Raw genomic sequence first — 27,810 nt, 5'->3', positions numbered from 1 at the left:
ACATTAGAGCAGATCTGGCGGCATACCGGTGAAGGCCAATAGTGCGGGAATCACACATGCCTAATGACACGCTTGTCAACATTTAGCACCTGCATACTTGATTAGCTTTTTGTTCTATACCCTTTTTTGTGTTACTAGACATGATTAGAACCTACTGATGTTCATTCAGATCAAGGGACCCTGTTTTTCCTTTCAAATATGTGTTTTATTGACTTGTTCTGCTTCTATTAGATGAGATAGCTTGTACTGCAATATTCTGCATTTAATAAATGCACTTATATGCACTGTGTGTCATCAGCGGTTTGAACAGCTGGCTTGCCTACTCTGTGTCATCCTGTGTATACCTGTGCTGTGTTTTCTACAACACCTTAAGGTCCTCTTAACCCCACAATAAACCAGAAATGTTGGTAATCAAGCATAGGGGTTACAAGATTAATAGGCCTGAGAAACTAGGCACGATATTGAGCCGCCCCCTTTCTGGTCAGTAAGGGAGTGCAAAGCACACCTTTCAATAACTCAAAGTTCATGTTTGCATGACCGTTATCCACCGGTCCTTGAAATTTTGTTTCAATAGGGCCCATTTAGTAAGATCCAGGGAATATGTGCCAATCTTCAATGGATCTAGGGGCATTCGGGACCATATCGTGGAGAACATGTCGCACTGTTAATCCCCCCTCCTTGCTTCAAGGACCCAAACAGCTGTTGTATTATAGGGTCAAACAAGTCTGTCCTTCATATTTACATGTTAAGGACTATTCCCTCCCTTTTGTTTCAGGTGACCCTATCCTAATCTACTCTGCTGACTCTGGAGAGCTGTACCCGGAAGTAGATTACCTTTACATGCTGGCCTCATCTGCCTCAGTCTGAACATGAAAGGACCATCCAACCTCTGACTTCTTACTGTGTTGAGAGGCAAACGGCCAAGGAATGTTTGAATATACCACACAAGAAAGAACCCAAAAGCACGGTCCATCTTTTGAATTAACATGACTGTCTGTAGAACCCCCAAACCATGGCTGCCTTTAGCAATAACAAGTAATATCACCAGGCATTGGGAGTTTTCTGGGAGTGAATTGGGGACTTCTGTCTCTGAAACCAGGGTTTAAACAGAGCTCACGGACATGAACCACCCTTAATGTTGCAGACCTTCTGACACCAGTTTCGAAACATTGTAATGCACCACACTACCTAAATAAGGTAGGGAAGAAAGAAGGGACTGGTCGGAAATCCACCTTGTTTTGACGGATGTCCCAGTAACGCCCTTTACTAAATGAGGTTCTATGTTAACTAAACATTTTCTATCCCACTGTTTTTTTGATGACCCTGATAATCCTTGGTAAAATGCAATATTACGAAATGCGACACTGTATCAGACAGCGTTCCTTGATAGTTGTGTTCTGACAAGACGGTTCATTGGCAATCAGAGCTGAATGCAACATTTGGATGGTTAAAGCATATTCGGCATTATACCAGGGGCCCCAAGGGCCACTAAAGTAGGAATCACGTGTGCTTAATGACACACCTTCTCAACTGCAAATTTGATTAGCTTGTTATTCACTCAATGTTAACGTGTCCTATTTCGATTTTAGATGCTACTGTAATGCAACAAGAGAAGCCACGTGATGTTTTTCCCCTTATGTAGTTGACTAGTTAAAAATTACACTGGTTTGCAACAGTACCTTTATTGCACGTACTTTACACAAATATATTTTATTACGTGACATAACCAAACAAATGTTTTACATATATATGGAGACGCAGAATCTCTGATACAAAGTGCAATAGATGTATTTATTAACTAACTACACAAAGTGCACATCAAGGGTTCCACTGAGCAATCAGAGATTGTTTTAATTCACCCTTAGTTTACTTTTCCCATATTAAAGAACAGATAGTACGCGAACCTAATGACTTACATATGAATCAATCTTTCAAGGCCTGGTTCACGTCACATTTTAGCAGGCTAAATAAATTAATTTCACTGATGCCATGAAGCAACACGGTAGTCTTCTGGTTCCTGTTATGTTTTGGGGGATTTTTTTTATCATCAGTAAGCTTAGTTCCTACCTGTGTGTTTTTTGTGCCTTTCATAACTTTTGATCGCTAAATCTAAGTGAATGTGAACTAAAATTCAGCTCCCCTTGCTCTATGGAGCCCAAGTAGTCCTATATCAATTTTTATGTGTTCCACTCCGTGTAAATAAAAAAAAAAGTACTTTGGAAAACTGGAATCAATTTGTGTCTATCTGCACTCGATCCGATAGGGACCGCCTTCCCAGTTTAAGATATCCAGCAAGGAAACTGTTTGGACACTAAAGTGCTGGTACAATAATTTAAAAGCTACGAAACAAAGCAATCACCAATATGTCCTAATGCATAATAATACATATACTACAGTATATCACTGATATTACTGCAGATTCAGATGGCTCCAGCGTCTGCTTTCTTTGGTCTTTGCACGTGTTCCAGCTGCCCAGAATCTGAAATGTCATAGCTAGTTTTGTATTTGGCCAGAATTTTCATCAGTGGCCTGAGTTTCAGCCACCACTGTTCCTGTGGAATTCTGTGTCTGTAAAGAAAAAAAAGAAACAAAATTGGAAAGTGAGGATTTAGTACTTTCCACTTCAAAGGTTCATTAGTTAGATAGATAACTTTATTTGTACAAATATTTAAAACCATTACAATAATCAAACCTTGGTAGTTTGTTTACATTTCAACACTGTAAAATAATATTTTTTGTATGCATCTCCTAATTATAGCCTTGAAGTGACTTAAAAATAATTAGCAAAATAAAAAACGGAGATTAAAACAGGAGAGTCCAAAATTTAGTCTGATCTCTAACTAGGCTCATGGGCCCCTCTGGGATCTGCAAATGTCAGCAAAGGGGCTAATCTAAGGTGCATGGTGTGTTGGCTAATGGATTTGATGTGAATGCCCAGACTACTCTCAGGAACTATCTGAATCTTGCCGCCAGGTGTGAGCACTCACCTTTGAGACATGCTTCCACTGCAGTCCTGCAGGTGTGAATGTGCAGGGCAACCCATATTGGTCGAAGCGAAAACACTCTTAATAGGCAGCAACCTCTCACGTATACACAGGATGAGGGTTAAAGATTTCTCCTGTCTTGCGCAAAATCTGCACTGCCTATCCTAGGCTTCAAAGTGTCTCCGACCATATCCATTTATTTTAGTGGAATAAGCACTTTCATTAGCTCCTGTTTAAGGGCCGCATTGAACGGCAGGGAGAGATAAATCAGGATGGAGCCTGATTCACAGAGTGGTTGTCCAGCTGTCATGGGCGAGTTTCTTAATTGGCTTCCAATCCTGCTCCCTGGAGATTAGCTTTTCCTGCTTGTTCAGTAGTTTGCAGATCGTTGTTCTTGGGAGGCCAGTTGCCCAGATCTCCCTGGCCTCGAGAGTGTCCAGTACTTGGCTGAAGTACTTGTACCAATGGGTTTGAGGTTTTTTTATTATTTCCCATATTGTGTTTTTTACTGTGCCTTCTTTTGCTCGTTTGGCTTGAACACAATATGTTAAGAATTTTGCTTTCAGGACCCAACGCTGTGACATCAGACCAAACTCTTGGCGAATTTGGGCATGTGCTGTGCAATTTGGTGGAGCAAATACTCTGCAGTAACAGATTGATTGAGTCCTGGCCAGCCAATGAGCCACTTTCTGTCTGTATATAATAGCAACATGTGTTAAAGTAGGCAATAATTTACAGCCCATCACTTTTAACAGGGGGTTTGAATCGGGGTTCGTCAATGACTTCCTCAGGTTATGAAAGACCCACTCCAAGTAGTTTGCAACTGCTTGTTGGGCCTTAATACGCAATGAAGTACGCACCTTGTGGTCCAGCCAGACCCCCAGGTACTTGTAGGCTTCCACTACTTCTACGGGGCTCCTCTCAATGAACCAGGTCCCATGCTTCTTCAATTCTGATGAAATTACCATAACATTTGTTTTTTTAACATTTATTTTCAGGCTATTTTCTTGGCAATAATCCACAAGCACATATAGGAGTCGCTGTAGCCTGATTGGTGTCTGGTCCAAGAGCTCCCTATCCTCTGTATACTGTAGAGACTGTATTCCGGTGCCTGCAATTTGTGAAGGGAATGCCCTTGCCCTCTAAAGATGGGTGGCCAATATGCATCCCTGTTTTAGGTCCTTGTCAGTCCTGATATTTTCTGTGGTGGACCATCTAGTGCTGACCTTTAATTTTTACCCATATGCCTGTAAATAATGCAAAGATGGCATTCAGTAAATTGGTTGGAATTGCCCAGGCCTCCTTCAGTTTTTGCCAAACCCTTGATCTTGAATCACTATTGAAGGCTGTTTTTGAAGTAAAAAAAGCCTACATATAGAGCCTTTGCCTTCGTGGCCATAGTTGATTCCCTCAGGTGGGCCAGGCAGATAAGATTGTCCTCAATATGTCTTCCCTTTTGAAAGCCCATCTGGCTTGATGGAATTATATTGATACTTTCTGCCCAAGCTTTGAAGCTCCAGGTTTAGGACACTAGAGAAGCATTTCCCCTCTGTGTCCAAGAGGGTGATTAACTTGTAATTCCCAGGGGCTGGGGTGGGCCTCTTTGTGTATGGGTACCGGTAAAGAGCCCTTCCATGACTCTGAAATGGCTAACCACAGCAGGTACTGTTGGAAAAGGGGAGCCATGACCGCGGCCCATCTCCTTGTGGCTCATTTATATACTGTGGCCAGGATGCCGCTTGGAATGGGGTCTCCTTCTGTGTGTATTACTTTGCCGCTTGGAATGGGGTCTCCTCCTGTGTGCATTACTTTGATTGCCTTCATGACTTGCACCACGCTGATTGTTGTCATCCCTGTCCACGGTCCTTGACAGCCTGGGGATAAATGCCACGAACTATCAAGGCCCATTCCGCTGTCACCTAATGTGGAGGTGGCTTCTGTCTGTTACCTGTATAGATTTCTTATATATGATTCCCAATCACAAAGGGGAGATACTGCAGCCAATTGCTGAGACTTTTGTGTAATTGTTTCATTAATCCATTGCCAAAATGTCTTTTGATCCTTATCCTTTGCTTTTATGATTTGTTGTGAGTCGGTCCATTCCCTTGTTTCTTCGACCTTTCTTTGGGTGTTGAGGGCCTTTCTATATTGTTTCCTTATGGTAGAGATCTGGGAGTGCAGCCACTTATTCTCCCCTTTGCCATGGCTTTTGTTTTTCAGAGCTTTATTTAGCTGCTGTTTCAAGACCGATATATGGCATTGGCTGATTCTTGCTGAGGTGGGCTGGGGTAATTCCAGACAGCTTGTGCTTCTTGTGAGTGGGGCATCCATTTCTTTTAGGAAGAGTACCAGATGCCACCAGAGTTTTAAGTGGGGGTGAGTCTCCTCCTCGTCCCAGGGCCTCTCCAGAAACCTATTGACGCGTGTTCCGTACTCCTCTTGGTTGTCCATGTTCCACTTCACCCTGTTGATTGGTTCCTGCTCGTCTTGTTTACTGATGAGGCTCACATTTGGGCTCACATTTGGGCCTCACATTCGCCAACTTAAAACTTCACAGCTAAATGCCAATGTCATGCATTACTTCGAATTGTCTATTAGGTGGCAGTGGGCCATGGACACCCAGATGTAATCGAGGGTGGCCAATATAAAAACAGAGGAATGGGTATAGACCGCTGAAATATCCAGTGATACTCTGCCATTTAGAGAGGGAAGACCCGGTTTGTTTAATTGCACAGTCAACTCTGCTTTGTTTGTCGCTTATTCGATATTGCGCCATTGGTGGTTGAATATCCCAGAAGTTATTGCTAAGAGCAACAAGGCTGCTATTCAAGTCGTCTTGCATTAAATTGCAGTTTGTCGCCCATGATTAATCACACCTCATCAATGTGAGAAGTGCTAAAGTTCCAGATGATTGGAAGTAGCAGCATCAGGGTTGCATCTTGTCTTAGCCTAGAGTGTAGGTATATACTGCCTACAATAAGGATTTTACTTAAACTTATATACCTATTACTGGTGAGGGTAATTTCCACAATAATGTAATCCCCCTTTCCTGCTTTTAGTGTCTTGGTTGTACCCGCTAGCTTGTTTTTACATAAATTGACACCACTCTGGAGGCATGGCCCCCCACTTGGGACACTACTGCGGGAGATTCATATACAGTAAAATTGGGCCAGGGGAGTTATTTATAGCCCATGTTTCTTGAAGAGCGATAGTATCAGATTTCCTGAATTCTTCAGTCGCTTTATCCTTGATTGTGCAACCAGTTAGCCCTCTGATATTCCATGACCTTATTTTCAAGACATGCGCTACGTTCATTAACTTCAGGCTCATATGCAAAGGATTGACAACATTGTGTGGTACAGCATTTGAAAACAGTGTAAAAGGTTACAAGTACAATTAATCATGAACAAAAGTCACACAAATAAAAAATGCATCTCATGCTGTAAATTCAACCTTGGACAAACTAATTTCAAAGAAAAGAAAAAACCTTCTTGACTGTTATCAGTTACCCGGAAATCTCCAGTATAAGTAAGTAACAGTTCAAAAAATGTTGCCCCTCGACAAATGTGAAGGAAATATACTCAGAGAACACCTAAATAGAGATGCATAGTCTGCATAGCGGTCCTGAGCAGAAATCACCGTAGTATCTAAAGTATAATTAGGCCCCAATTATTAGGTCGAGCCTAGACAGTGCTTGTGCTGGCTCTCCTAGGCATGCTGTTCATCCACTGATTTTCATTCGTTTAGGCCATTGGCCTTTAAAAATCATTGCTTCTGAGTGGTTGATTTTTCCTCTTTGCCCCACCTTTTTGTCAGTTGATTACTCCCAGGGAGCAATGCTCTAGTAATTGTACTCTTCCATTTGTCCCATTTTAGCAATTATAAAAGGGACTACTTTTTCTTTTGTTCAAGAGATACGAGTGCTCAATTTTTTTCAGTGCTTTATTATCACAGCACCCACTTTAATGTGTCACCATTGTGGCCACATCATTATATAATTCAATGTCGAGCCAAAGGCATTCATGCTCTTTACATGAGCACACAGGGAGATTAAAAGATTTACCCAGAATGTTGTGCCAGCACCAAGACTCAAACCTGGTTCCTTCAAAACCAAAGTCAGCAGCTCTGGCCGTTACGCCACATCCTCTCACCAGTTTTTACCTTGGGAGACAGTCATTTTAAGGTCAGGCATATTATATAGAGGCACAATACTATATTGACTAAGTGACTGGACATCAAAGTATAAACATATTTCATAAGAAAATACTGCTGTAATGATTATGCGAGGTTTAAATCATGACAACGCGCAAGAAAGTACATTTCCGTGAATGGCATTGACGGTAACATCATCAGAAAAGTAATCAATTGTCCTCTATCTGTTTCAGTATGCATACCACAGGATGTAAGTGTCAGTCATGTCACTCTTTTGCTTCAATGTTTGCGTTGCTGTGCGCTGTCTGTCACCACCACTGCCACATTGTTATATAACGTGATCTCGACCTAAAGGTTTTGAAGTGCTTTACGTTAATGCAGGGAGGAGGATTAAATGATTTGCCCAGAATGTTCAGCTGACTCCAAGACTTGAACCCACATCATTATATAGTGCAATCTCGACCTGAAGTTATTTAAGCTCTTTACATGGGTGGACAGGGAGATTAAATAATTTACCCAGAATGTTGAGCCGATGCAGTGCATTTTCACTTGTGTTATAAAGTCTCATAGGGCCAGATGTAGCAAAGGGTTTGCGCCTCACAAACGGCGAAAAACGCCGTTTGCGAGGCGCAAAAGCCTCTCTGCTATGCAGAAATGCATTTTGCGAGTCGGATCCGACTCGCAAAATGCATTTCCGACTCGCAAATAGGAATGGGTGTTCCCTTCCTATTTGCGACTCGCAATGCTATGCAATTTCATTTGCGCCCGCGAAAGCGGTCGCAAATGAAATCGCTGTTACCATCCACTTGAAGTGGATGGTAACCCATTCGCAAACGGGAAGGGGTTCCCATGGGACCCCTTCCCCTTTGTGAATGATCACAAAAACAATTTTTCAGAGCAGGTAGTGGTCCTATGGACCACTGCCTGCTCTGAAAAATACCGAAACAAAAGGTTTCGTTTTTTTTTCTAAGTGCAGCTCGTTTTCCTTTAAGGGAAAACGAGCACGGACTCGCAAATTGCAAGTCGCAATTTGCTTTCTTCCTGCATCTGGCCCATAGTGTTTAGACTCCAGGCTGTAACTCAGTACCAGGGTGTGGCACCCCTCCGCTAGTGCAGATGGTTAAAGCCACCACATAAAGTAATGGCTGAACAGAGTGTTGTGAGACCTACCTCCAAAATCTCTCAGCTGGTGTCAGCTCACCTGTTGGCTAAGTACCATAGCCAGTGACAGAACGTACCGAAATGTGAATTTTCCCAACATGCCTCATGTCTTTGTTGCTGCCTTGTGCAGCTCCAGATTCAGGACATCACTGAAAAGAGCTGTTTTAGTTCCCTGCCCTTCAGTGAAATATGCAGGAATACTATTGATACAGTTCCTTCACCTTCTCATAAGAGAGACATGGCGATACACGTGGTTCCTTTGGTGTGCTACTTTCTGTAGAACCTATATTGACCATAGAAGTTTTTCATTGAGTATGTTTCATCCTACGCTTGTAAAATCTGAATTCATTCTGAGCCAACATCATAATCGTTCCTCCTTGAGTAGAGGGTCAGAAATATGAAAGACTGTGAAACAATTCTTAATTTATTAATGCAAGAACGTTTTCTTCTCTTTGACGCCAACACCTCTTATTTTTGGATTAAAGACCATTTCTTGAAATTCTCCTTTTAGCGTTTCAACATATATTTTGTTGGCTGCGGCATATCTCACTGTAAAACTAGTGAGTGTGCCCCCTGAATAGTTTGTGATTTTATTCATCATCTTTCACCTATTGGAGGTTTTCAATGCTGCCTTATAGACAATATTGAACACCATTTGTGTGATTATACCATTGCCGAGTATCACTAGAGCTAGAGTAAAACCAGTCCTTATTGGTCTAATTTGCTGTATGGTATCCAATGTACTATTCCAGAATTTGCACAGATGCACACAATCAAAAATGGATGTAGTGTACCTGTATCACCTACCTAATGCCACCTGACTGGCCTATTTAAGAGGTCTGTTTTGTGGAGTTTCGTTGGGGTGCAATGAACCTTGTATAAAATGTACGTTCTGGAAGGAATTACGGTGGTAGATGTACATAACTCACAAGCTGACAACCAAGTTTCACCAGTGAATTTGTAATAAATATTGTGGGCCCATAGTCATTTTGTGCCTTTACCTGATTTTACCTTATTTTCTCTGCATTCCCTCTTAAAGTGCAGTGACCAGTTTTAATGTCTTGCATAAACCACTATATGATTGTCAGAGTTAAAAAGCCCTAAAGAGGGATGATGCCGGCTGTGCGAGGATGGCAGATGAGGGCTCAAAATATAGGTGGACTGTCATATGAAGATGGGTGGTGATCTGGGGCTTTGCATGAGACTCCAGCAGCAATGATTCCTCAGGCAGAATTTGTAATGCCTTGTTAACATGTGGTGGGCACCTGTTGAGTACCTGAGAGTGCAGGGAGCATGGGGAATTTAGGACAAACAAAAGGCAGGGCATGTGAGAAAATGCTAGAATCTGCATGGTGAACACTCATGCAAGGCAGCATACACTGCTGAATGCTTGCAGTTCTTGGTATGAAAGTGCTGAAATGAGATTGCCAAAGTTAGACACGAAGCTGACCAGCATTGACGTGTAAGGATGGCAATTGTGCAGGGCTCATGGAAGTGAAGGTTAACAGGTGGATGATTCGTCATAATATATTATGTGAGTAGTGAGTACTAGCTGCAGAAAAGGTAGTGTAAGACGCATGTCATGTCCTGTTTTGGGAGACTGAGCTATGTGCAGCTTGGCCTGATTTAACACTATAATTATATACATCTCTGGAAATGGCAAATTGGGCTCAAATGATTATATGAAACTTGAAAGAAGGTTGAGGACCTTTTTCTAACATTGGACAGTACACTAACTGTTAAATGAAAATCAGACAAAGCGAAAGATCTTTGTGTTTACTGAACTCCTTTCAGGGAGAGGATCTGTAAATGTATATAAAGTGAATGGGGTCTATGGATTAAGACTTTCTATGTAATTTACCAAAATAAAGGTGAAGTCAGTACCTATAGCTTACATCCAGTTTTGAATGACAGAGATCTAGGGTAATTCCCACACTACAACATAACTTATTTTATGACGGTGGGTTCATGAAGCAGACAGAACAGGTGAACATAACTGCTAAGTTCTCTCAGATATTGTACCAGATCAACCATAAACTGTGAGGTTCAGCCCAACAAAACTAAAGTTGTAAAGTTTCTCATGATGTTGCCAAATGAAATAACTTTAGAATTAGAGCTGCTATTAAATGTGTTGTGTATTCTAAGGGAGAGAAAAATATTTTCAGGACAAGAACTATTGTTGATTATTTTCTATTGATTTTACCCTGTAAATGCAAGGGTCAGCATTAAAAGTATGGCGAAGTGCTGGGAAGCCACTATCCACAACTGTACGCTCTCATCAGCAACTAACAAGGAAGGAGGGCAGAAATTTAAAGGTCAAATGTAATTTCCTCCTACTTCCTACCTGCTGCCTCACAGTAAGCAATGGTGAAAGCACAGCTTGTGGAGGGAATCCATCAGTGGAGAATCAGATCGTAACTTCTGGAAGCTGTCAGATTAGCGCCTTAGGGAGGAAGCTGAAAGTTGGAAGAGGAGTACAACCAACCAGTGTTGGTTATCATGAGTACAAAAGGATCCATAAACAGGTTTTTTTTTTTACCCAGTGGTGGGGAAGCAGCAGGAGGCAGTGTGAGATCAATGTAGGTTTCTGTTTGAAAAACCATAGGAGAAAAGTCCTGACGTTTGGGAAAACTTGGCTTCTTCAAAACGTCCAACAAAACATAATGGATGCAGAAGAGCCTTTTAGTGCTTAAGCACCCTTTACTAAACTCTGTAGTCCCCTCGATGTAGTTAGAGCTTCGGCTGAATAAAGACTGGTAGCTGCTACGAATGATGCACAACTTGGATGAAGGCAAATGACCGAGTAGCAAGCAAAAAACTAGGAAGGCAGGAACTTGAAAACACTGGTGAGGAAATAGTACTCTAAGGAACAGGGAAACAACAAAATACAGCCCCTCAATCTCCTAGTATCAGGCCAATAGGTGCTTCACAGGAATGTTGAATTTGGAAGAGCTGAGCTTTAAATATATACTACCATAAGCTTTGGTACTTTTAAAAGTTTTTGAGAATTGAGAAAATTCAGGGGGCTGTGTCCGGGTTAGTGGTTATAACGGAAAAGGTTATAGATCTGTATTGCATTCTTTCCAAAGTTACTAAAGACCCCAATATTACACCAAGACCATAGAAGATAGTTAAACTAATACAGACTGAGCTTCATAACCATCTACAAAGCCAGACCTTAGTTAACAGAAAGAATCACCTTAATTCCCTGTTTAATTCATTTAAAGTCCTCAGATTAAATTAAGTTGTGGTTTGTAAGTTCTCAGGTGATTTTTAAAAATTAAGTTATTGTATACTTGCAAGAGTTTTAGTCTCCATTTTTGCCAAAGTGGCATGGGCTGCTGGACACGCAAAGGCGTGACACAAGTCGTTTTTTTTTTAAGAGATACCCTTTAAAAGACACCTCAGTGCATAGATCACAAGCCTTCTGAGCTGCGCAAAAGGTGAAATAAGAACCTCAGAGGGTGTCCGTTCTTTACAAATTCCAATAGGTTTGTCCATGTGGGTTGCATAAGCACAAACACACCCACTAAGCCGTGATCACTCCTCTTTGATGTAAGTTTGAGATACTGTGGAAGCTGAGTAGGTCCACAATCAAGCTTTTAACTCGCCATCTTTGTGACTGAAATAAACAGGCACATTCCCATCCAGGTTTAGCGAGGGTGGTGTTTTTCTACCTAAAATGAAACTGGTCCAGATAGGGAAAGAGCTAAAAAATATTTAAAGTGTCCGATCAACACTGTTCAACTGTCACCATAAAAAGCAAATCTTCCTTAAGTTTACAGATAAGTTGTATATCTAACCATTGTAAATGATTGTTTCCATTCATAGTAGTGTGTAGACACCAGTCTTAGAAAAAGTTTTTCTTTATTCTTTCCGAATCACTAGCAGAATCAGGCTGCAAATGTATTCTTTTTGTTACCTGTGATTGTTTTCATTCCATTGTAATAAGGAACAATTTTGGTACTCTTGGCTGGAGGAAACTCGAACCATAAACGCCTCACAACAAGAAATCTTCAGGTTACCCACTAAAACCAGCTAATTAAAGACCCATCACAACTATCCCATGTATTACCATACTCATGGAAGGTCAGATAACCCAACAAATGCCGGAATTTCTAAGGTAAACAACAGTTTCAGACTGGGTTGAGGGAGAGAGGTGGCAATTTCTGGCATCATGTAAGAGCTTTTCTCCTCCTCCCATGACTCATGACAACATGAATTCCTAATTCGAATCCTACCTTATTTATCAACTTCTTACGACACTGCAGACCATAAGATACTAATGGCACAAGTGAAAAGGTGGACCAGAATCACTGTGATGACTGGCAGATGGTGCCACTCTTTCCTGTCAAACCACAGCGAGCAAATCAGGTTTGGTGCATTTTCGTCACCTGTGCAACACATCTCAGCTGGGATCCCTGTTGTCTTAACTTGTATTCAGCATATGCATAAATTGCTGACACAGGTAATTTCTCAGTATTGCATGCTTTCGTAAATGTATACAGATGATATCCAGCTCTATATTCATCTAGGTAGATGAAGAGAACAATTTGATGACATTACTTCCTGTTGAAACTAATACAGTAATTGATATTAATTTCGGTTGACACAAATACAGTGATTGATGAAGGACTATCTCTGCCTAAATGTTCCAAAGACTGAAATCCTCAGAGTAGGAGATCTTTCAGGTGACAGTCCTACATTCAAATTGTTGGAGGAAATTGGAACTACCTAGTCTCTTCTCAAGCAGTAGAACAAAAATCTCCGGGTATAGTTTGATGCAAAGTTTTTCTCAGAGGATTGGGTTAAACTGCAAACTCTACTTTGTTATTAAGTAGGCGTTGATCTATTGGTTTAGCTTTCACACTTCATTATACTCACTAGGGCCTTGGTAATGTTGAATGTTGATTACTGTTACACTGTATCACAAGATTATAAAACCCCAGAAAGAATACTAACCAAGCGACAAGACTCTGTTTTAAACTGTAGAAATGTGGCCATACTACTCTGGCTCTAAAGAAAATCTGCATTGGCACCGAGGTCTCAGATAGTAAAGTTTGAACGTTTCTGCACCACATTCAAATCACAGGTAGGCTAATGCTAAAAATAACGTTGTTTTTTTATTCACCAACTATACAACAGCCAAAACCTGAGGTTTAGTAACACACACTTAACATAGGTTACATTCAACTGGTAGCCCCATGGAGGCATGTCAATCTGGCTGGTGGGAGCTCAGGTCAGAAACACTGTCTCTAGGTCTGAAAAATCAACTCAATTTGGCATTATTTATGATAAAATTAAAAGCACTGATATCGGATATGAAACCCATATGTTAGGTTTTTGACTTTTGAGAAAATACTTTTGTGCCTATTCCAAATATAGCCATACATGAGGCCACAGCTTTTCACATATATTTATGTCACCTTTTTCTGAAGAGCTGTTTCAACTCACATCAGGCTTATCGTTCCTGAAAGGCCGGTGCTCCCTATGCTTTAAACGGAAAATCCAAATCAGCCAAGAATAGGAGAGAAGTTGAACAGGATGCCCTGCATGGGCATCTGTTACTGAAGAGGTCTGATTAAACTTGATTTTTCAGGAAGCTGCTGGTAGACTCAAGGTCTCACTGATAATCATAAATTCTTAAGGTTGTTTGTGAGAGGTTTTGGCATCCCCATAATGTAGCCTGGAGCCTGAACTGGTCAATGGTTGATGGACTAGGAGATTATAAATAGTTTGTTAACCTCAGAACTATCCTGTTTGCATTGCAGCACTTAAACAGCGTGTTGGTACCAGTTGACACAAGGACTTTCTCTCTTTGGAGTTGGGAGTGAGGTGTGTGGAAACTTAGCACATATTGATTTCTACCAAGTTAGACAGTTTCCCTTTTAAATACCATGGTTGGACCACTGTCACTTCAGTACTTACTAGAAAGGCAGACAACTTGAACGGGAGCATAGGAAGAGTGCCTATGGCTTAGTTAGGGAACTCGGGAACTTCAGATAGCCCCTAGGAATATTTGACCTGATTATGTTAGGAAGACTGTCTGCTGGAGGAGTCAGCTTCAGGAAGCAGTGGACTAGGAAGCACATTAGTGGGGATCAGGATTTATGTAATAGCCTGATCAAGGTGTAAGGATTTCACTAAGTGGGCCTGTTTTTTAAATTGTAATATATTCCTGGGAATACTAAATGGGTTAGGGAGAATATGAGGAACATCTTGTTTACTCACACAAAGTCTGTTTCATCACGCAGCTGAACTACTGGTTGGAACAGAAGGTTACGTCTGCGCATTCCTAGCAGACAAACAGTGTCGTCAGTATTGGCAAATATTCGGCCTATGAGAGAAATAAAAGTGTTATTGGGAAACCATGATTTAAAAGAAAAGGATGGGCAAGTAAAAAATCCCAACTTTTCAAATAATACAGTTTAAAAGATCTTAACTCATGTCATCACGTTATGTAAACTATGTGCCTTTATCGTCATGGCTAGGATGGTTGTGTGTCAACCACACTGCTACCTAAATCCTTGACTCAATTCTTTAACATAAGTTTTCACCCACATACATCCCTCAAAACCTGCATTCCATACATCAGATATTTTCTGTCCTTCCAACCTACCTGTTATTATTGTACACCTAGTTCAACAATTCCTTAAATATAGCCAACTCTCTTTGTAGTATGAACTTTCCTAGCTCTTGTTCAGAACCATGGACAAGCTCTGCCATTCTTTAAATGAGCACCTGTATGCATAGAAGGCCCTGAACAGGGCAAAAGACACATTGCTGTAGCTCCCGTAGGGCTTACAAACTCTTGTTGTCTACCCTAATTTTCATATTGGTCTTTTAAACCATTTAAATCCAAACCTTTATCTTCGAGAGCAAAACTGCTATCTCTCCAGAACTTTGCAATAACTACTATCACCAACCAGAATATATCACAAATTCTTCTTGCTTGAAGTTGCTTCACTAACATTTCTCTTACGGTCTGTTAGGCAATGCCTTTTCTCTCTCTTCCTTCTGCCGCCATGCCATTATGTTCTCTGATACACCCCTCTTTCTAAACATTCCTTTATTCCTTACAGGCCAAACATACTCATTTTTCCAATTTATCAAGCCATACTGCGCTTTTCTGACTGCTATACCATAAAAAGATTTCAACCCCCCCTTCCACTGCCAAGTCTACTATCTATAATTTACCAGAACATTAGTGAATAATTCATACCTGAATCTCCACTTTGAAACTGCAGTCCTCACATCTATTTTGCAAAAGCCATGTTCTGACCTCTCCACACCTTTCAATGTCTGTTCCCTATCCTCATTTAGGGCCTGATTCTAACTCTGGAGGATGGTGTTAAACCGTCCCAAAAGTGGCGGATATACCACCTACCGTATTACGAGTTCCATAGGATATAATGGACTCTTAATACGGTAGGTGGTATATCCGCCACTTTTGGGACGGTTTAACACCATCCTCCAAAGTTAGAATCAGGCCCTTAATCTCTAAAAGCCATCTCTAAAAGCACTGAGCAGTTTGTCTTTTATCACTTATTAAACTAAATCACAATCTCTAAACTCCCATGAAATTGAATGCACTCCTTAGTGGAAAACTCAGAACTCATGCATGCCACACATTTCAATTAGTGTTCCATATGCTCATTCCATGCTCTAAAAATAATCTCTAAAAGCATTGAGCAGTTTGACATTTATCAATTCTTAAGTTAACTCACAGTCTCTATAATGTCATGAAATTGTACTTCCTTTGAATGCACACTTTGGTGGAAAACTCAGAACTCATGCGCTCCCTTTCATAAGAGGGATGCAGAAATAAACATGTGCTAATTCATCCTCATCCTTTAATACAGAGAACTCCACACTCTCTGACACAAGTTATGCAATTCAGCAATACTGGAACTGCACTTTCCTCACTCTCTCCTTACCCTGCTAGCCAGTTCTAACCGGGGACCGGGAAACCTTAAGCTACCCTGGCAACAATGCTCAAAATAGCCCGTTCCCATCTCCTAGCTCTACACCTCTTTCCATCCATCCATTTTCTCTGTCCTCTCCCTCTCCTTCCTGCTCTCCATCCTTCGCTCCCCTTCGTTTTTTTTTGTGTCTTCGAGCCCTCTGTGCCTGCTATAGTTAAACTCGGGGAGCTGTGAAAAGTGATTGAGGCAAAAGCAATGGCCATGGTCTTACAAACCAGCCTCCAGTGACTCCAGCCTATTGGGAATTCTTGATGGAATAAAAGGCAAGTCCAGCCTTGGTTCTACCTGATGTTCTACTACCTATGTGCTATTCATTAATTTAGGTTCTATGAAAAATAATTTGCCAATATTAACCCAGTCTTCCTTACATTTACTTCGTCTCATTCACTCTTTGTATTCATTATTCACTGCTCTAATGTATTTAATGTTGGATGATCTCTTGCTACCTAATGTTAAATCCTTCCAATACAAAAATGTTTTGCTTAGCCCCTTACCGCATCCAAATCTGTGCTATCTAATCCATCTTCACTTCCCCTTGCCCTTACTTTGGTAACTTTGCGTGACAGCAAACTATGCTCTCCACCTTCATCACTTTGATATAAGCTTGTCCCCACCTCCTGCATCATAAAAACTCCACACTTACCAGACTTTATGCTGCACCAAGATCTTGATTATTGTATCGGCTCTCAGGAATCTGGACTACTGAGACAGCCTTACTTATGTGCCTCTATTCCAACATTTGCTGCCCCCCTTTTCATCTTTTCTAGACACTACTCACTGCAGCTGCTCAAACACCATGCACGCTGGTTAACACTGTGACAAATGTCCCTGTACACGTTAGTTCAAATTACTCAGGGCTGCACTACCTACTTTTACACCTGTGACTGTCCCATGTTCTAACAACCATACTGCTTCACTTCTTCCACACACAGCCCCCCTTGTGCCACAGCACTTCAAAAACCACTGAAAAGTGTAAAACAGTCTCCATCAAAACCACCCTCTTAGACAGAGGATGCATCACAATCACTTTCTGAGCTCAACACATTGTGCTCAATGTACGTTCTGTGATCTTGTAATGTCTCACTCACACCTTCTCTCCCACATGTTTGTTTATGGGCACTTCCCTATGTACTATAGGATTTCATCACTATACATAAAATGTAAAATGTGATCAACATTAAGTTTATAGCTCATAAATTACTTGTACATAAATCTCAAAACACCACATCAGTGCTGAAGGAAACCCAATTCAGAAAATGGCCAATCATGGAAAAGGCTAATATATTATACGGTCAAATTGTTATTATATTTAACGGACAAAGTGTAAATGCAAGTGCCTTGATCACCATGTACTACCTGTATGGGACCATTAAGCTAACATAACAGTGATTAAAGGTAAATATGCCCTTGTTTCATGGAAAGGTCTATGCAAGATTCTGGTGAACGTTACTTGAATAAATGTTCACATGAAGATCATATTAAAAACATCTTAAAATTTCTTCAGAGTCACATGTATCACTGACTGAATTGCACTGCATGGAGATGTAAATAATGTCTGCTAATTCCTCCTGAAGTAAAAAAAATAAACTTACATCATACAAATGTGTAGTATTAATCGAATTACAGAATCCTGAAAGTGCAATATCAAACCAGATACACTGTACTTTACATTTAATTTTTGATTGTTAGTACATATGGAACAGAGAATTTGTTTTATTGTTATGTTATTGCATGCTTTCAAGTAACTTGTAAATGAGTTTTAAACGTAAGGTTTCATTTAAAGGGTATTTGCCATATATTGAAAAGCATGCCAATGCGCGTAAGCTTAACGTCTTATTTAAGTTACATTAATGTTCTGCACGGTGCAAAATGCAAGCAAAATAAGCAAATGGTTAATTTAAAATCAGTGTGAAGATGAGCTTTACCTTTTTCTGAATCCAATGAAGTTGCAAAATGTAAACAAAAAAAGGAAAAGAGGAAAATGCATTTAGATGAAGCAAAACAGATTCTAAATGCATTTCAAGGGACGACTATTAGGTGGCCACACCCCTGGCTTAGTCACAAGGCATTGTAGAAATACATTTGTATCATTTTAAACCTCTAGAACAAGTGTCTCCAACAAGAAGCTTGTGAACTACTTGTAGCTCTCCAACTACCTAATAGTAGCTCTCTTATATACAACCCAAACTACTGAATTAGAAGCTTTTGCTTGATTGAATTATTATGCATACCAAAACTGAAAGTGTGTATTGAAGATGAAAATGTGTATATTTTCTGAACTATTAAGCTTTTGGTTTTAGAAAAATTGTTGAAGTTCCAAAATATACTTAGAGCTGATATTTGAGACTTATTACTAATAATACTACCTTGGTGAATGGGTCATCACAGGTATGGCTGTTATGCATTACACAGTTAGAGGCATTCCATATTGACAAAGCATGTTTACAACACTATTGGGCAATTATGCCTGATGAACTGAGGTGATCACTGCTGGTAATATTGCATGTGCTAACAACTAATGTCATTTGTCCTGTCACAGCTCCATTTTGTGCCCTGTTAATAGTGGGTATTACTCACCGGCCCCATATCATTCCTTTCCCTGTGGCACCTTTCCATCTCAAGTACTCCATGGCTCCCCTCTCCCAGGAAGCCTAAACCAATCACCCTCTGTTCTGTTGCTATGCACGTTTAGTCTAGTTTGCACCTGCAGATATCACATGCCTATTTAGGATAGTCACATTTCCACTGTAAATCACTGAATTGTACCATCATGCACTTGGGTTCCGTTGTACTTGTTGTCGATTATCGTTTGCACCTGCTAAGCCTCATAATCACTGTAAGTAACCTGTAATTTTCCCCAGGTTCATTGGAAGATTCCACGCTACCACATGAGACCCCACTGAAACACTCTTAGCTTCTTGTATAAATAATAATTGGCATTGGGTCTTGGCCTCATACCTGTAGCGGTCCTGCTAAAAAACAGCTTCCCTGCACCCACCTCCTGAATTGCCCAGATCTTCAACTTTCCAGCCCTGCACAAGCGTCATCCCTGCATTCATATTCTGAGTCATCTGGAACTCTCACCGCTCTAGTCTTCCAAGCCTTCCTTATGTCTCTGTGATCCTGGCGTCTGCGACGTTTCCAGTGTTTCCCTTTCTGGAGCTGTGATTCAGCCTTTTGAACTTCTTGCAACAAGTCCCTTCTGTCTTCAGATTCCAGTTAAAGTACTAGATAAGGCTAAGTACTTTCCCTAATCTTTTATAGTAGTAGCAGGCCTGTCTGTCAACCCTTTCAAGACTCTAGACTTTGCTCCTGGGCTTTATAAATAATTTACCTTCAGCGCTCCTTGCTTGCCCTTGCTCTGGACCCCCCTCCTAAAACCTTGGTGTTCGAGCTGTGTTACTCATGGACTAGAGACTGAGTTCTCTTTGAACCTTGTAACTTAAACTCCTGTACCAAGTGTAACCTTGTTTTCAAGCATACTTTGGGTATGTTCCTGACTCCAGCCTATGTACTGAGTGTAACCTTGTTTATCAGCTATCTTGGGAGTGTTCCAGACTCCAAACCCATGTTTTGAGTACAACCTTGAGAGTGTCTAATAATTCCAACCTTGCGCCGAGTATAACCTTGTTTCCAGTATAGTCTTGTTCTGTGCATAACCTTGTTCTGAGTATAACCTATGGTACTGAGTGTAGCCTTGGAAGTGTCAGTAAGTCCAATTTATGTACCAAGTGTAACCTTGTCTCTAGCATACCTTGAGAGGTTAAGCTCCAACCTATGTACTGAGAGCAACCTTGTTTCCTGTATTCATTTGGAGTGTCCTCAGCTCCAAACCCTGTATTGAACATAATCTTGTATTGACCGGAACTCCAAACTATGTTCTGAGCTTACCCCATGAGTATCAAATGCTCCCATCAGTAGTTCAAGGTCTTCCTCGAAGAACCAGAAGATTCTCATCCAAGGATCTGGCTATTCTACTCTTATGGTGTGAGTATAAAGAAACCTGTAAGTGTTGGTTTTTGAAGCAGTTGCTTGTAAATTGTGTACAGGCTTGTTTATGTATTGATGGTAACTGCCTCTTCTTGTTGTTCTCAGTGTATTGTGTCTTCAGAAAACCAAAGTTGTTGGTCGGCAAACATCTAACGATCACATCCAGAAGGTCCTGGGAGTGAAGCATCCTGTTAAGCACAGTAGTTCCATCCGTAAGCGGAACATGTACCGCAAGTTTTCTTTTTCTTGTTTTGTCCCTTCCCCCTCTGGAAGCTGGTTGGATCTAGGTGTACCGTCCCTGGGTCCTGCGTCTTCCTGAGGGGGAGTGGAGGTTCAGCATCGGCTCCAGTGTTGTATCCGCACTTGGAACCAAGTGAGTATACAACACTAATAATATCAGTAGTAACTCTGAAGCTACTTAAGTTCAATGAAAATCATCCTATCACAGAAATTGCTGGAGACCCCTGCAGAGGTTTTGAGGGACATGGGAGAATTTCCTCTTTCACTAACGCAGTAAAGCGGTCACAGACAGAAATACAACACACTTTGATATCCTCAAGAGGAAGTGCAATTTGGAAAAAAGGAAAGCAGGTGCTCTGGGCTACATCGATCTTTTCCTTCTGTACTTTGTTGCGGTTTCTCCGGTAGGCAGGCTACACCTACATTGCAAAAAGTTTACTTCAATTTGTAAGTAAACACCCAACATCATTTCTTACAACCCGTCCAGGTATGCTAACCTTGTGACCATAGGAAGGCTCACAGATGCATGCTGCAGCCACAGTACATCCGAGAACACATATATATTCATTTACTGATCTGCTGTGGAATCTTTACTATGCTTCGGAGAAGTTGGCAAAGTTTGGAGCCATTGCTGTTTTTTTTTTTTTTGCCAAAGACAAAATCTGCTAACCTAGGCCAGTTTCACAGGCATATCCTGCATACACTACCAAGGGCAGCTCCTCTGCAATAGCGGAGGAGCGTTGCCCCCCTGGCCAAGAGCCAGGAAATTAAAAAACAATAGTTACACAATTATTTTATTTTCATCTGCTGGCTCAGCTAGCAGTGCAGGGAGGGGCTGGGCCACGGGAGGTGAGAGGGGGAGGAGGAGAGAGTGCACTAAGGGCGCATGCGTGTTTGGCCGGCCGTCTTTGGCGTGTCAAACACACATACGCGCTTAGGTTTCTCCAGACTGGCTGTGTTTAAAAGCTGGGCTGGAGAAACTGCACAGACCCCAGGGGTGTTTCTGAGCAGCAGTCCAAGCCACTCAGGCCAATCCTGACGCTGCTTTCATGCTAGGTTTTGCTTCAGAGCAGTACCAGGATTGCTGGTGAGCCTGAGCTGGTGACCCAATGAATGCTGGGACACCAGAAGTGAAGCAAGGCGACAGGAGCAGAAGGAAGGGCCTTTCTTCTTTTCTGCCCCACCCCTCCTTGACATTTGTGGCGGACGCCACTGTACACCACCCACATATTGTTGTGTACTTACTTTCGATCTATGGATTGACAAAGGAGTTCTCAGGCAAATCAGATGCAAATGAAGTGAAAACGAACAGTTTTAATTTGTGGCTATTCAGAAAACAAACCGCAAAGCATTTCCCTCATTTATCTTCACACATAATATACACAACAAATGTCCATGTGGAAATGCAGCAGTAGGAGTAGCAAAGTGTACCAAACAGCAAAAGGGGGAAATACGCAATGGTGGGCATGTGTAGGGTCTGAAAAACAGATTTAAGTATGAAATATTGTGAATTCCATTTTGTAAACTAATCATGTATCTGTGCGCTAACCCAGTGAAATAGGCAAACATGAGCAAAATACAAACATGCACAAGGAGTAGCTTGCACATGGACCTCAATTAATCAAAATGATAGGGTGAATAGGGTTGCCTTGCACCCTTAGATCCCTGATTCACGGACTTGATATCTTCTCCTGCCTATGGGCCAATAACAGGCTCCTCTATCCCAGAGCTAGAGGGAAGAAAAGGAGCAGAAGCTAGGGCACTTAGAGGCATTTTTATGCCTGTTCCTGCTGCTGCCTTCATGAACGATAAGTCTAGGATTAGCAAATGCAGCTGCAGGTAGTGGAAACTTAAGCATTTCAATTAAGAACTGTTGTTTTGAACCTCAGCCAGTATTTTATTTATTTTTGAAATTCTGACCAAACATCAGTTTGGCCTGAATGGTAATAACTGTGGCAAATATCAACTGTCACAAACATATTTATTTATCTAACAACCTAAATATTTGTTTAGGTAAATTGTCAGGCTTTTTCCCTATTTTGAGAAGTTGAAAGAACAATGAAGCCCTATTTATGGGGAAAGTGCAGGTGATCCACCGTTACCTAGCACTCTAGGTACTTAGGGCCTGATTTAGATCCTGGCGGAGGGAGTACTTTGTCACAAACAGGACAGATATCCCGTTGGGCATATTACGATCTCCATAGGATATATTGGGATCGTAATACGGTGGACGGGATATCCGTCACTTTTGTGACGGAGTATTCCCCTCCGTCAATATCTAAATCAGGCCCTTAGTCTACAAAAGAAAGTTGGCTTCCTAAGCCTCTTTGACACTCCACGTAGCAGTCGGAGCCTAGCCTGTGGAAATTTGGTACAGGGTTGAGCCTATATACAATGCAACACAATTATCATATTTGCAATAAAGATTTGCCTATTCATCCTAGTCTGATGTAAGTCCATAAACCATTAATAATATCTGAAAATATATAAGGACATTTACAGCTTGAAATATGAATGAAACTGTAGAAAGTACAGAAAACACAATGAAAACGATAAGGTAACAAAATGAAGTTGTAACTCCGGCCAATGGCTATTCACTCTTTATGGTATGGTAGATGACTGTAAACACAAGCATAGCCCTGACAGCAAAAAACACAAAATACACAACAATAAACTTATGGGAACATTCAATAATGTTTGGAATCATAAGACGATTGTGAATTCCTTACTGAACACAAAAACAGAGCAAATACAAATGATTATTGACTAACTTGTTAGCGACAATTAAAGTGTCAGTGTAGAAGAGTTGCTGAAAGTGCATTTATTAGGTCCCGAGAGGTAGGCAACCTGCTGGGTTTAGGATTTTTGGCACTGGTCTCATAAATTGAACATTTCTAACTACCTGGTGGATCCAGAGGTTACAGTCAGCAGCTTTTCAATTGGGCTGCAGACTGCAATTAGACTTAATAATTGCAAGACTACAGACACAAATGGGTGGAGCTAGACAATTCAGATCTCTAGCTTGGCTTAAGACAACTGCAAAAGCTGCAGGGCCTATTGAAGAAAGAAAGTAAACAGTTAGGGCCAGGAGGGAAGTATGTTCATTGGTCAGAGTGACAAATCAACTCATTTGCAGCAGTTTTCTTGGGCAGCCCTCCTTCAGGCTCTGGCAAAGTGCAGAAACAGTGTTAACTTGATGTATCCACATCTCTTCCCACTTGGTTTTGCCAGGGGGCTTTCGCCCAGGCTAGGTCAGAAGTAGGGTAGGATAGCCGAGATTCAGCCGGGGCCTTCTGGTTTCTTTCTAGTCAGAAGGAAATTGGCTACATGCAGCTATCTCCACGTCCTAAAAGCACTAATCACAGTAGGTCTGGGTGTTCAGCAAGTGGGTGTGAAAGAATCTTAGGGGTTAGCCTATGGCTCAATATATCCTCCACGATCAAACCATCCATCCAGCTGTGGCTGAGGTTCCTTCATTAGCGAGGTCTCAGGAAAGGGCTTCTTCAAGAACAGGTAACCAGTACCACCTTCTAGGAGGTCACTCTGGCAGGAAAGCTTCTGTGTGACCTCCAGATCGCACTTTCAGCAAAGAACAGTGGAGGAAGAATGCATCCGCCGCTTTATAACTGTCATAAAAATGTTCATGAATAGCTAGGGTTTGTCCTAACAAGTGCATCAATAGTTTTTGCAAAGGTTTTACTGAGTGCTGTTGATTGAAAACAATTTTGCGAAAAGTTAAGTTCAAAACGTTCGTGAACATCCTATGCACAAACAAAATAGCACATAAAGGGGCCTCTGTCTGCCTGACAGGTTTCATCTACAAAAGAAGGTCGTTTGGCAGCTCTTTTTGGTGCTTCTGCTGAATCTCAAAAGGTATAATAGGATGTCAGCAATCATGGCCTACGCAGAGTTGGTCAATCAGGAAAACCTTCTTGAGGCTACATGGTGGGAAGACCGATGGAGGGTTTCAAAATTCTGGGACTGTCAAAAGGTTGTGCCTTTGGAGCAGGAATTTGCAGTTTGAAGCACTCCTCGTGACTAGGGGCTCCACAAACTGCTGATAAAAAGACAGGGAACTGCTCATGGAAAATGGAAAGAATGGACAGTTGCACAGGTTTTTAAGTACCTTTGTACTAACACAAATGAAGGAGAGGAAAATAGTGATCATCGAATACTGTGACCTCACAATGTAAAACTCAGCAAACAGCATAGTAGAATATAGAGTGACATTGGCTGAATAGATTTTACTCAAATGGTAATGAAGAATGTAAGATCATTGAAGGAGGCCAACAGGCAACTCCAACAGGATATTGAGAGGCTTGAGATTCACTCCAGAAGTAATCTGAGGATGCTTAATTTTCCAAGGATCTGGAAGGCACTGACCAGTTTTTAATCAAAATTTTGGGGGAAGATTTTCTAGAGGAAGTTGGGGTCTTGAAATTGAAAAATGACAACCAACGGGTCAATAGGGATCCTTTTAGATGGAAGTCCTCCCACATATCCCCCAGGAAGATATTGGTCATATTGCATATGTAATAAAAGAAAAAATACTTGGTGCAGCATTGAAAAAGAAGGGTGTTCAGCATTGGTCCCTTTACATATCAGATTAGGTTTGATGTTAGAATTGTTACCGCCCAGTGACCATGGAAGCTTGAGGTGAGAATACTAGAAGACTCTTTGGTCTCTCAGTTAAGTTTAAGTTCCCAGCTGCACTGAAAGTTATGTGGCACAACCAGATGCCTAATATTGTTGGGGTGGAGGAGGGTGATGGCTTATAAGGGAGGTTAAGTTGAATTGTTAGATATTAGAACCCTTGTATGTGGCCTCTACTTTTCTCCTCCACCTCAGTTCACTGCCAGGCTCGGTCCCTTTCTACTTTTTCATACTTTCTTTAATCTGTTACCCCCTGTACTTCTGGCCTAATGGTGAGAAGTTACTGCCAAGAAATTGGTTGGGTTCTTCAAGGTGGGTGCATTTGGGTGTGGAGCATGTGGGATTTAAAAAAAAAAAAACGTAAAATCCTCACTTCACTGCGTTATATCGCTGTGCTATAGGTGGCCATAGGTGATGCCCCGGACTGACTGGTTTAAAATAGTATGGGTTCTATGAGTGACACAAAAAAATTCTATCTTGGAATGTTAACGGTCTGTGAAAGCAAAGAAAGCAGGTAATAGTTGCCCAGGTTATTAGGGATGGTGATGCCCAGGTAATTATATTGCAGGAAACTCATTTAGAGAGACAAGAGTGTCTTGCCTGCTTTGCCAAGCTAAATTGGGTTCAGGAGATTATTATGATGGAACAGCTTGGTTTCACAAGAAGGGTGACTTTAATATAAAAAAGAATGTCAACCTCAAACTACTAGATTACTGGACAGACACATCTGGTAGATAGATACTTGAGAAAATTGCTGTTGGTGGGATAGAGTTCTTGTGCTGTGGTTACTATGGTCACAATATAGATGACCCCATGTATCTAAGCATTATTGATCAGAAAATACTAGAACTCAATCTACCAGTTCTGCTTGATGTGATTTTAATGTCATCCTGAATGAGGCTCTTGATAGGAAATATAAATATAAAATTAAAACTCACTCGTGTGGAAAAGGAGATGGGCCTTACGCATACTGCCCGTCATCAATTTGGCACTTCTAAAGTATTTCGTTTTTACAGTAAGAAGTATGGCTCCTATTCTCGTTTTTTTCTTTTTTTTTGCTTGTTTGCTTGATAATGCCCTTTTGGGTTTAGCACAGTTTTTTGCCATTATCCTTCTTCACTTTCATATCATGGGTCAGTCACACTAGCAATTGCTCTCCCTACCTAGAGGGAGAGGCCTAGATTGATGCTGGATAGAGCTCTGTTATTGGACCAAGGAAGACTTCAATTTTTTTCCACACAGATCCAGCTCTGTTTGATGTACAATCTTGATTCTGCTGGTTTGGCCGTGGTATGGGGTGACTATAAGGCATATATATATATATATATATATATATATATATATATATATATATATATATATATATATGCAGGATTTTAATAAAAGAAGCTGCAGGTAATCTGTGAATGTCATGGGCAGAGGAAGAGGATCTGCTACGGACTTTGGCATTAAAAACTAAACTAGGTCATTACAGGAAATGGATCCCTCTCTTATGGGTGTACTTGCTCAACTAAGACATGAAGTTGAGCAGGTGCAGAACAAGTATAAGGCGTTTTCTGCACCAGAAATCATTGGATAAATAGTAAACCAGCAAATTACAGCATTTCAACTTTGGGGAGAACTGTGGAAAGCTTCTAGTACTGAAAGCAACAGCTAATCCTGGAAAAAGCCTAGGTGTCAGGTAAAACATGGCGGCCTGGCTATGCCAGACTTTCAGACCTATGCCTTTGCCTCTCAGTTTAAGAACTTTGGTATGTTGGCTGCTTCTCCAAAACATTCCATGATAGGGCATCTCCATTGAGCTATGCTAGAGGAGTATGGTCAGGATAGTCTTGTAAGTCTAAGATTTTTTTTATTTTTTTTATTAAAAGTCAAGTTGAAGACTCTTATTGCTGCTCTTCGAGTATGGTGTGCATTGAGGAAATGTTTTGGGATTTCATATTATTATACGATTTCCCCTATCTACACCCGACTATATGAAAGATAGACCTGTTATTCCCCTTAGAGAGGCTGTATTTTGAAAGTTGGTGAGATTTTGGGATAGGATCTCAATTATTGTCCTGGCAGGAGTTTCTAGAGAGCACTAACAGCATGCTATCAAGTTGCAAGTACTTGCAAATTTAATTTTACTTGGTGGTCAGCCGAAGCATGGGAAGAACTGGAGAGTAAGCTAATTGAGCACAAGATACTAACTGATTTAGCTTTTCCAAAGGAAGTCTTATTTTGGTACTGGGAGACTACAGAGGCGCAGAGAGCTAACGTGAGTCAGCTGTGTTTAGTGTGTGTAGATTAGGTTCCAGGCCCATTATTGGCTGATCTTTGGTGAAAATCTTTCACATTTTTATACAAAAATGTAAAACTACCTTCACTTAAATGCACCCATTTTTTTTAAACATTACACGAGTTGTATTGGTCATCTAAAATCACAAGCAATCTTGTGTGTGTCCAAAGTGTGCCTTAACAGGAGCAGATGATATGCATCTTTTCTGTTCCTGCCCAAATCGTGTGTTCTTTTGTAATTATGCCACTGGCTTTTTAAGTCAGGCCTTTAACTATCAAGTTCACACTCTCCGATTCCTTATTACTTTTTGGTATCACCCCTATGCTAAGTGGGAAAGTTAGCAGATCTGAGGAGCAGCTGTTAT

The 27,810-nt window shown here is 41.1% G+C and overlaps 1 protein-coding gene across 5 annotated transcripts in view; it reads right to left on the bottom strand.

Moving 5' to 3' along the window:
• Positions 1 to 2,282: 2,282 nt before the first annotated feature.
• The window catches only part of PFKP (phosphofructokinase, platelet), a 248,576-nt gene continuing 223,048 nt past the window's right edge, over positions 2,283 to 27,810 (bottom strand). For all 5 annotated transcript variants that reach the window (XM_069211197.1, XM_069211198.1, XM_069211201.1 and 2 more), the window contains 2 exons: positions 14,529 to 14,634; positions 2,283 to 2,568 (listed from right to left, as the gene is read on the bottom strand). In XM_069211197.1, the coding sequence (XP_069067298.1) occupies positions 2,421 to 2,568; positions 14,529 to 14,634 (254 nt within the window). In that variant the 3' untranslated portion in view covers positions 2,283 to 2,420. The remainder of the gene's footprint in view (positions 2,569 to 14,528; positions 14,635 to 27,810) is intronic.

The sequence above is a fragment of the Pleurodeles waltl genome, chromosome 10 (genome assembly GCF_031143425.1).
Source record: "Pleurodeles waltl isolate 20211129_DDA chromosome 10, aPleWal1.hap1.20221129, whole genome shotgun sequence".
Taxonomy (NCBI): Eukaryota; Metazoa; Chordata; class Amphibia; order Caudata; family Salamandridae; genus Pleurodeles; species Pleurodeles waltl.
Note: the sequence above shows the minus strand (reverse complement) of the source record. Positions and strands in the feature narration are given on the sequence as shown.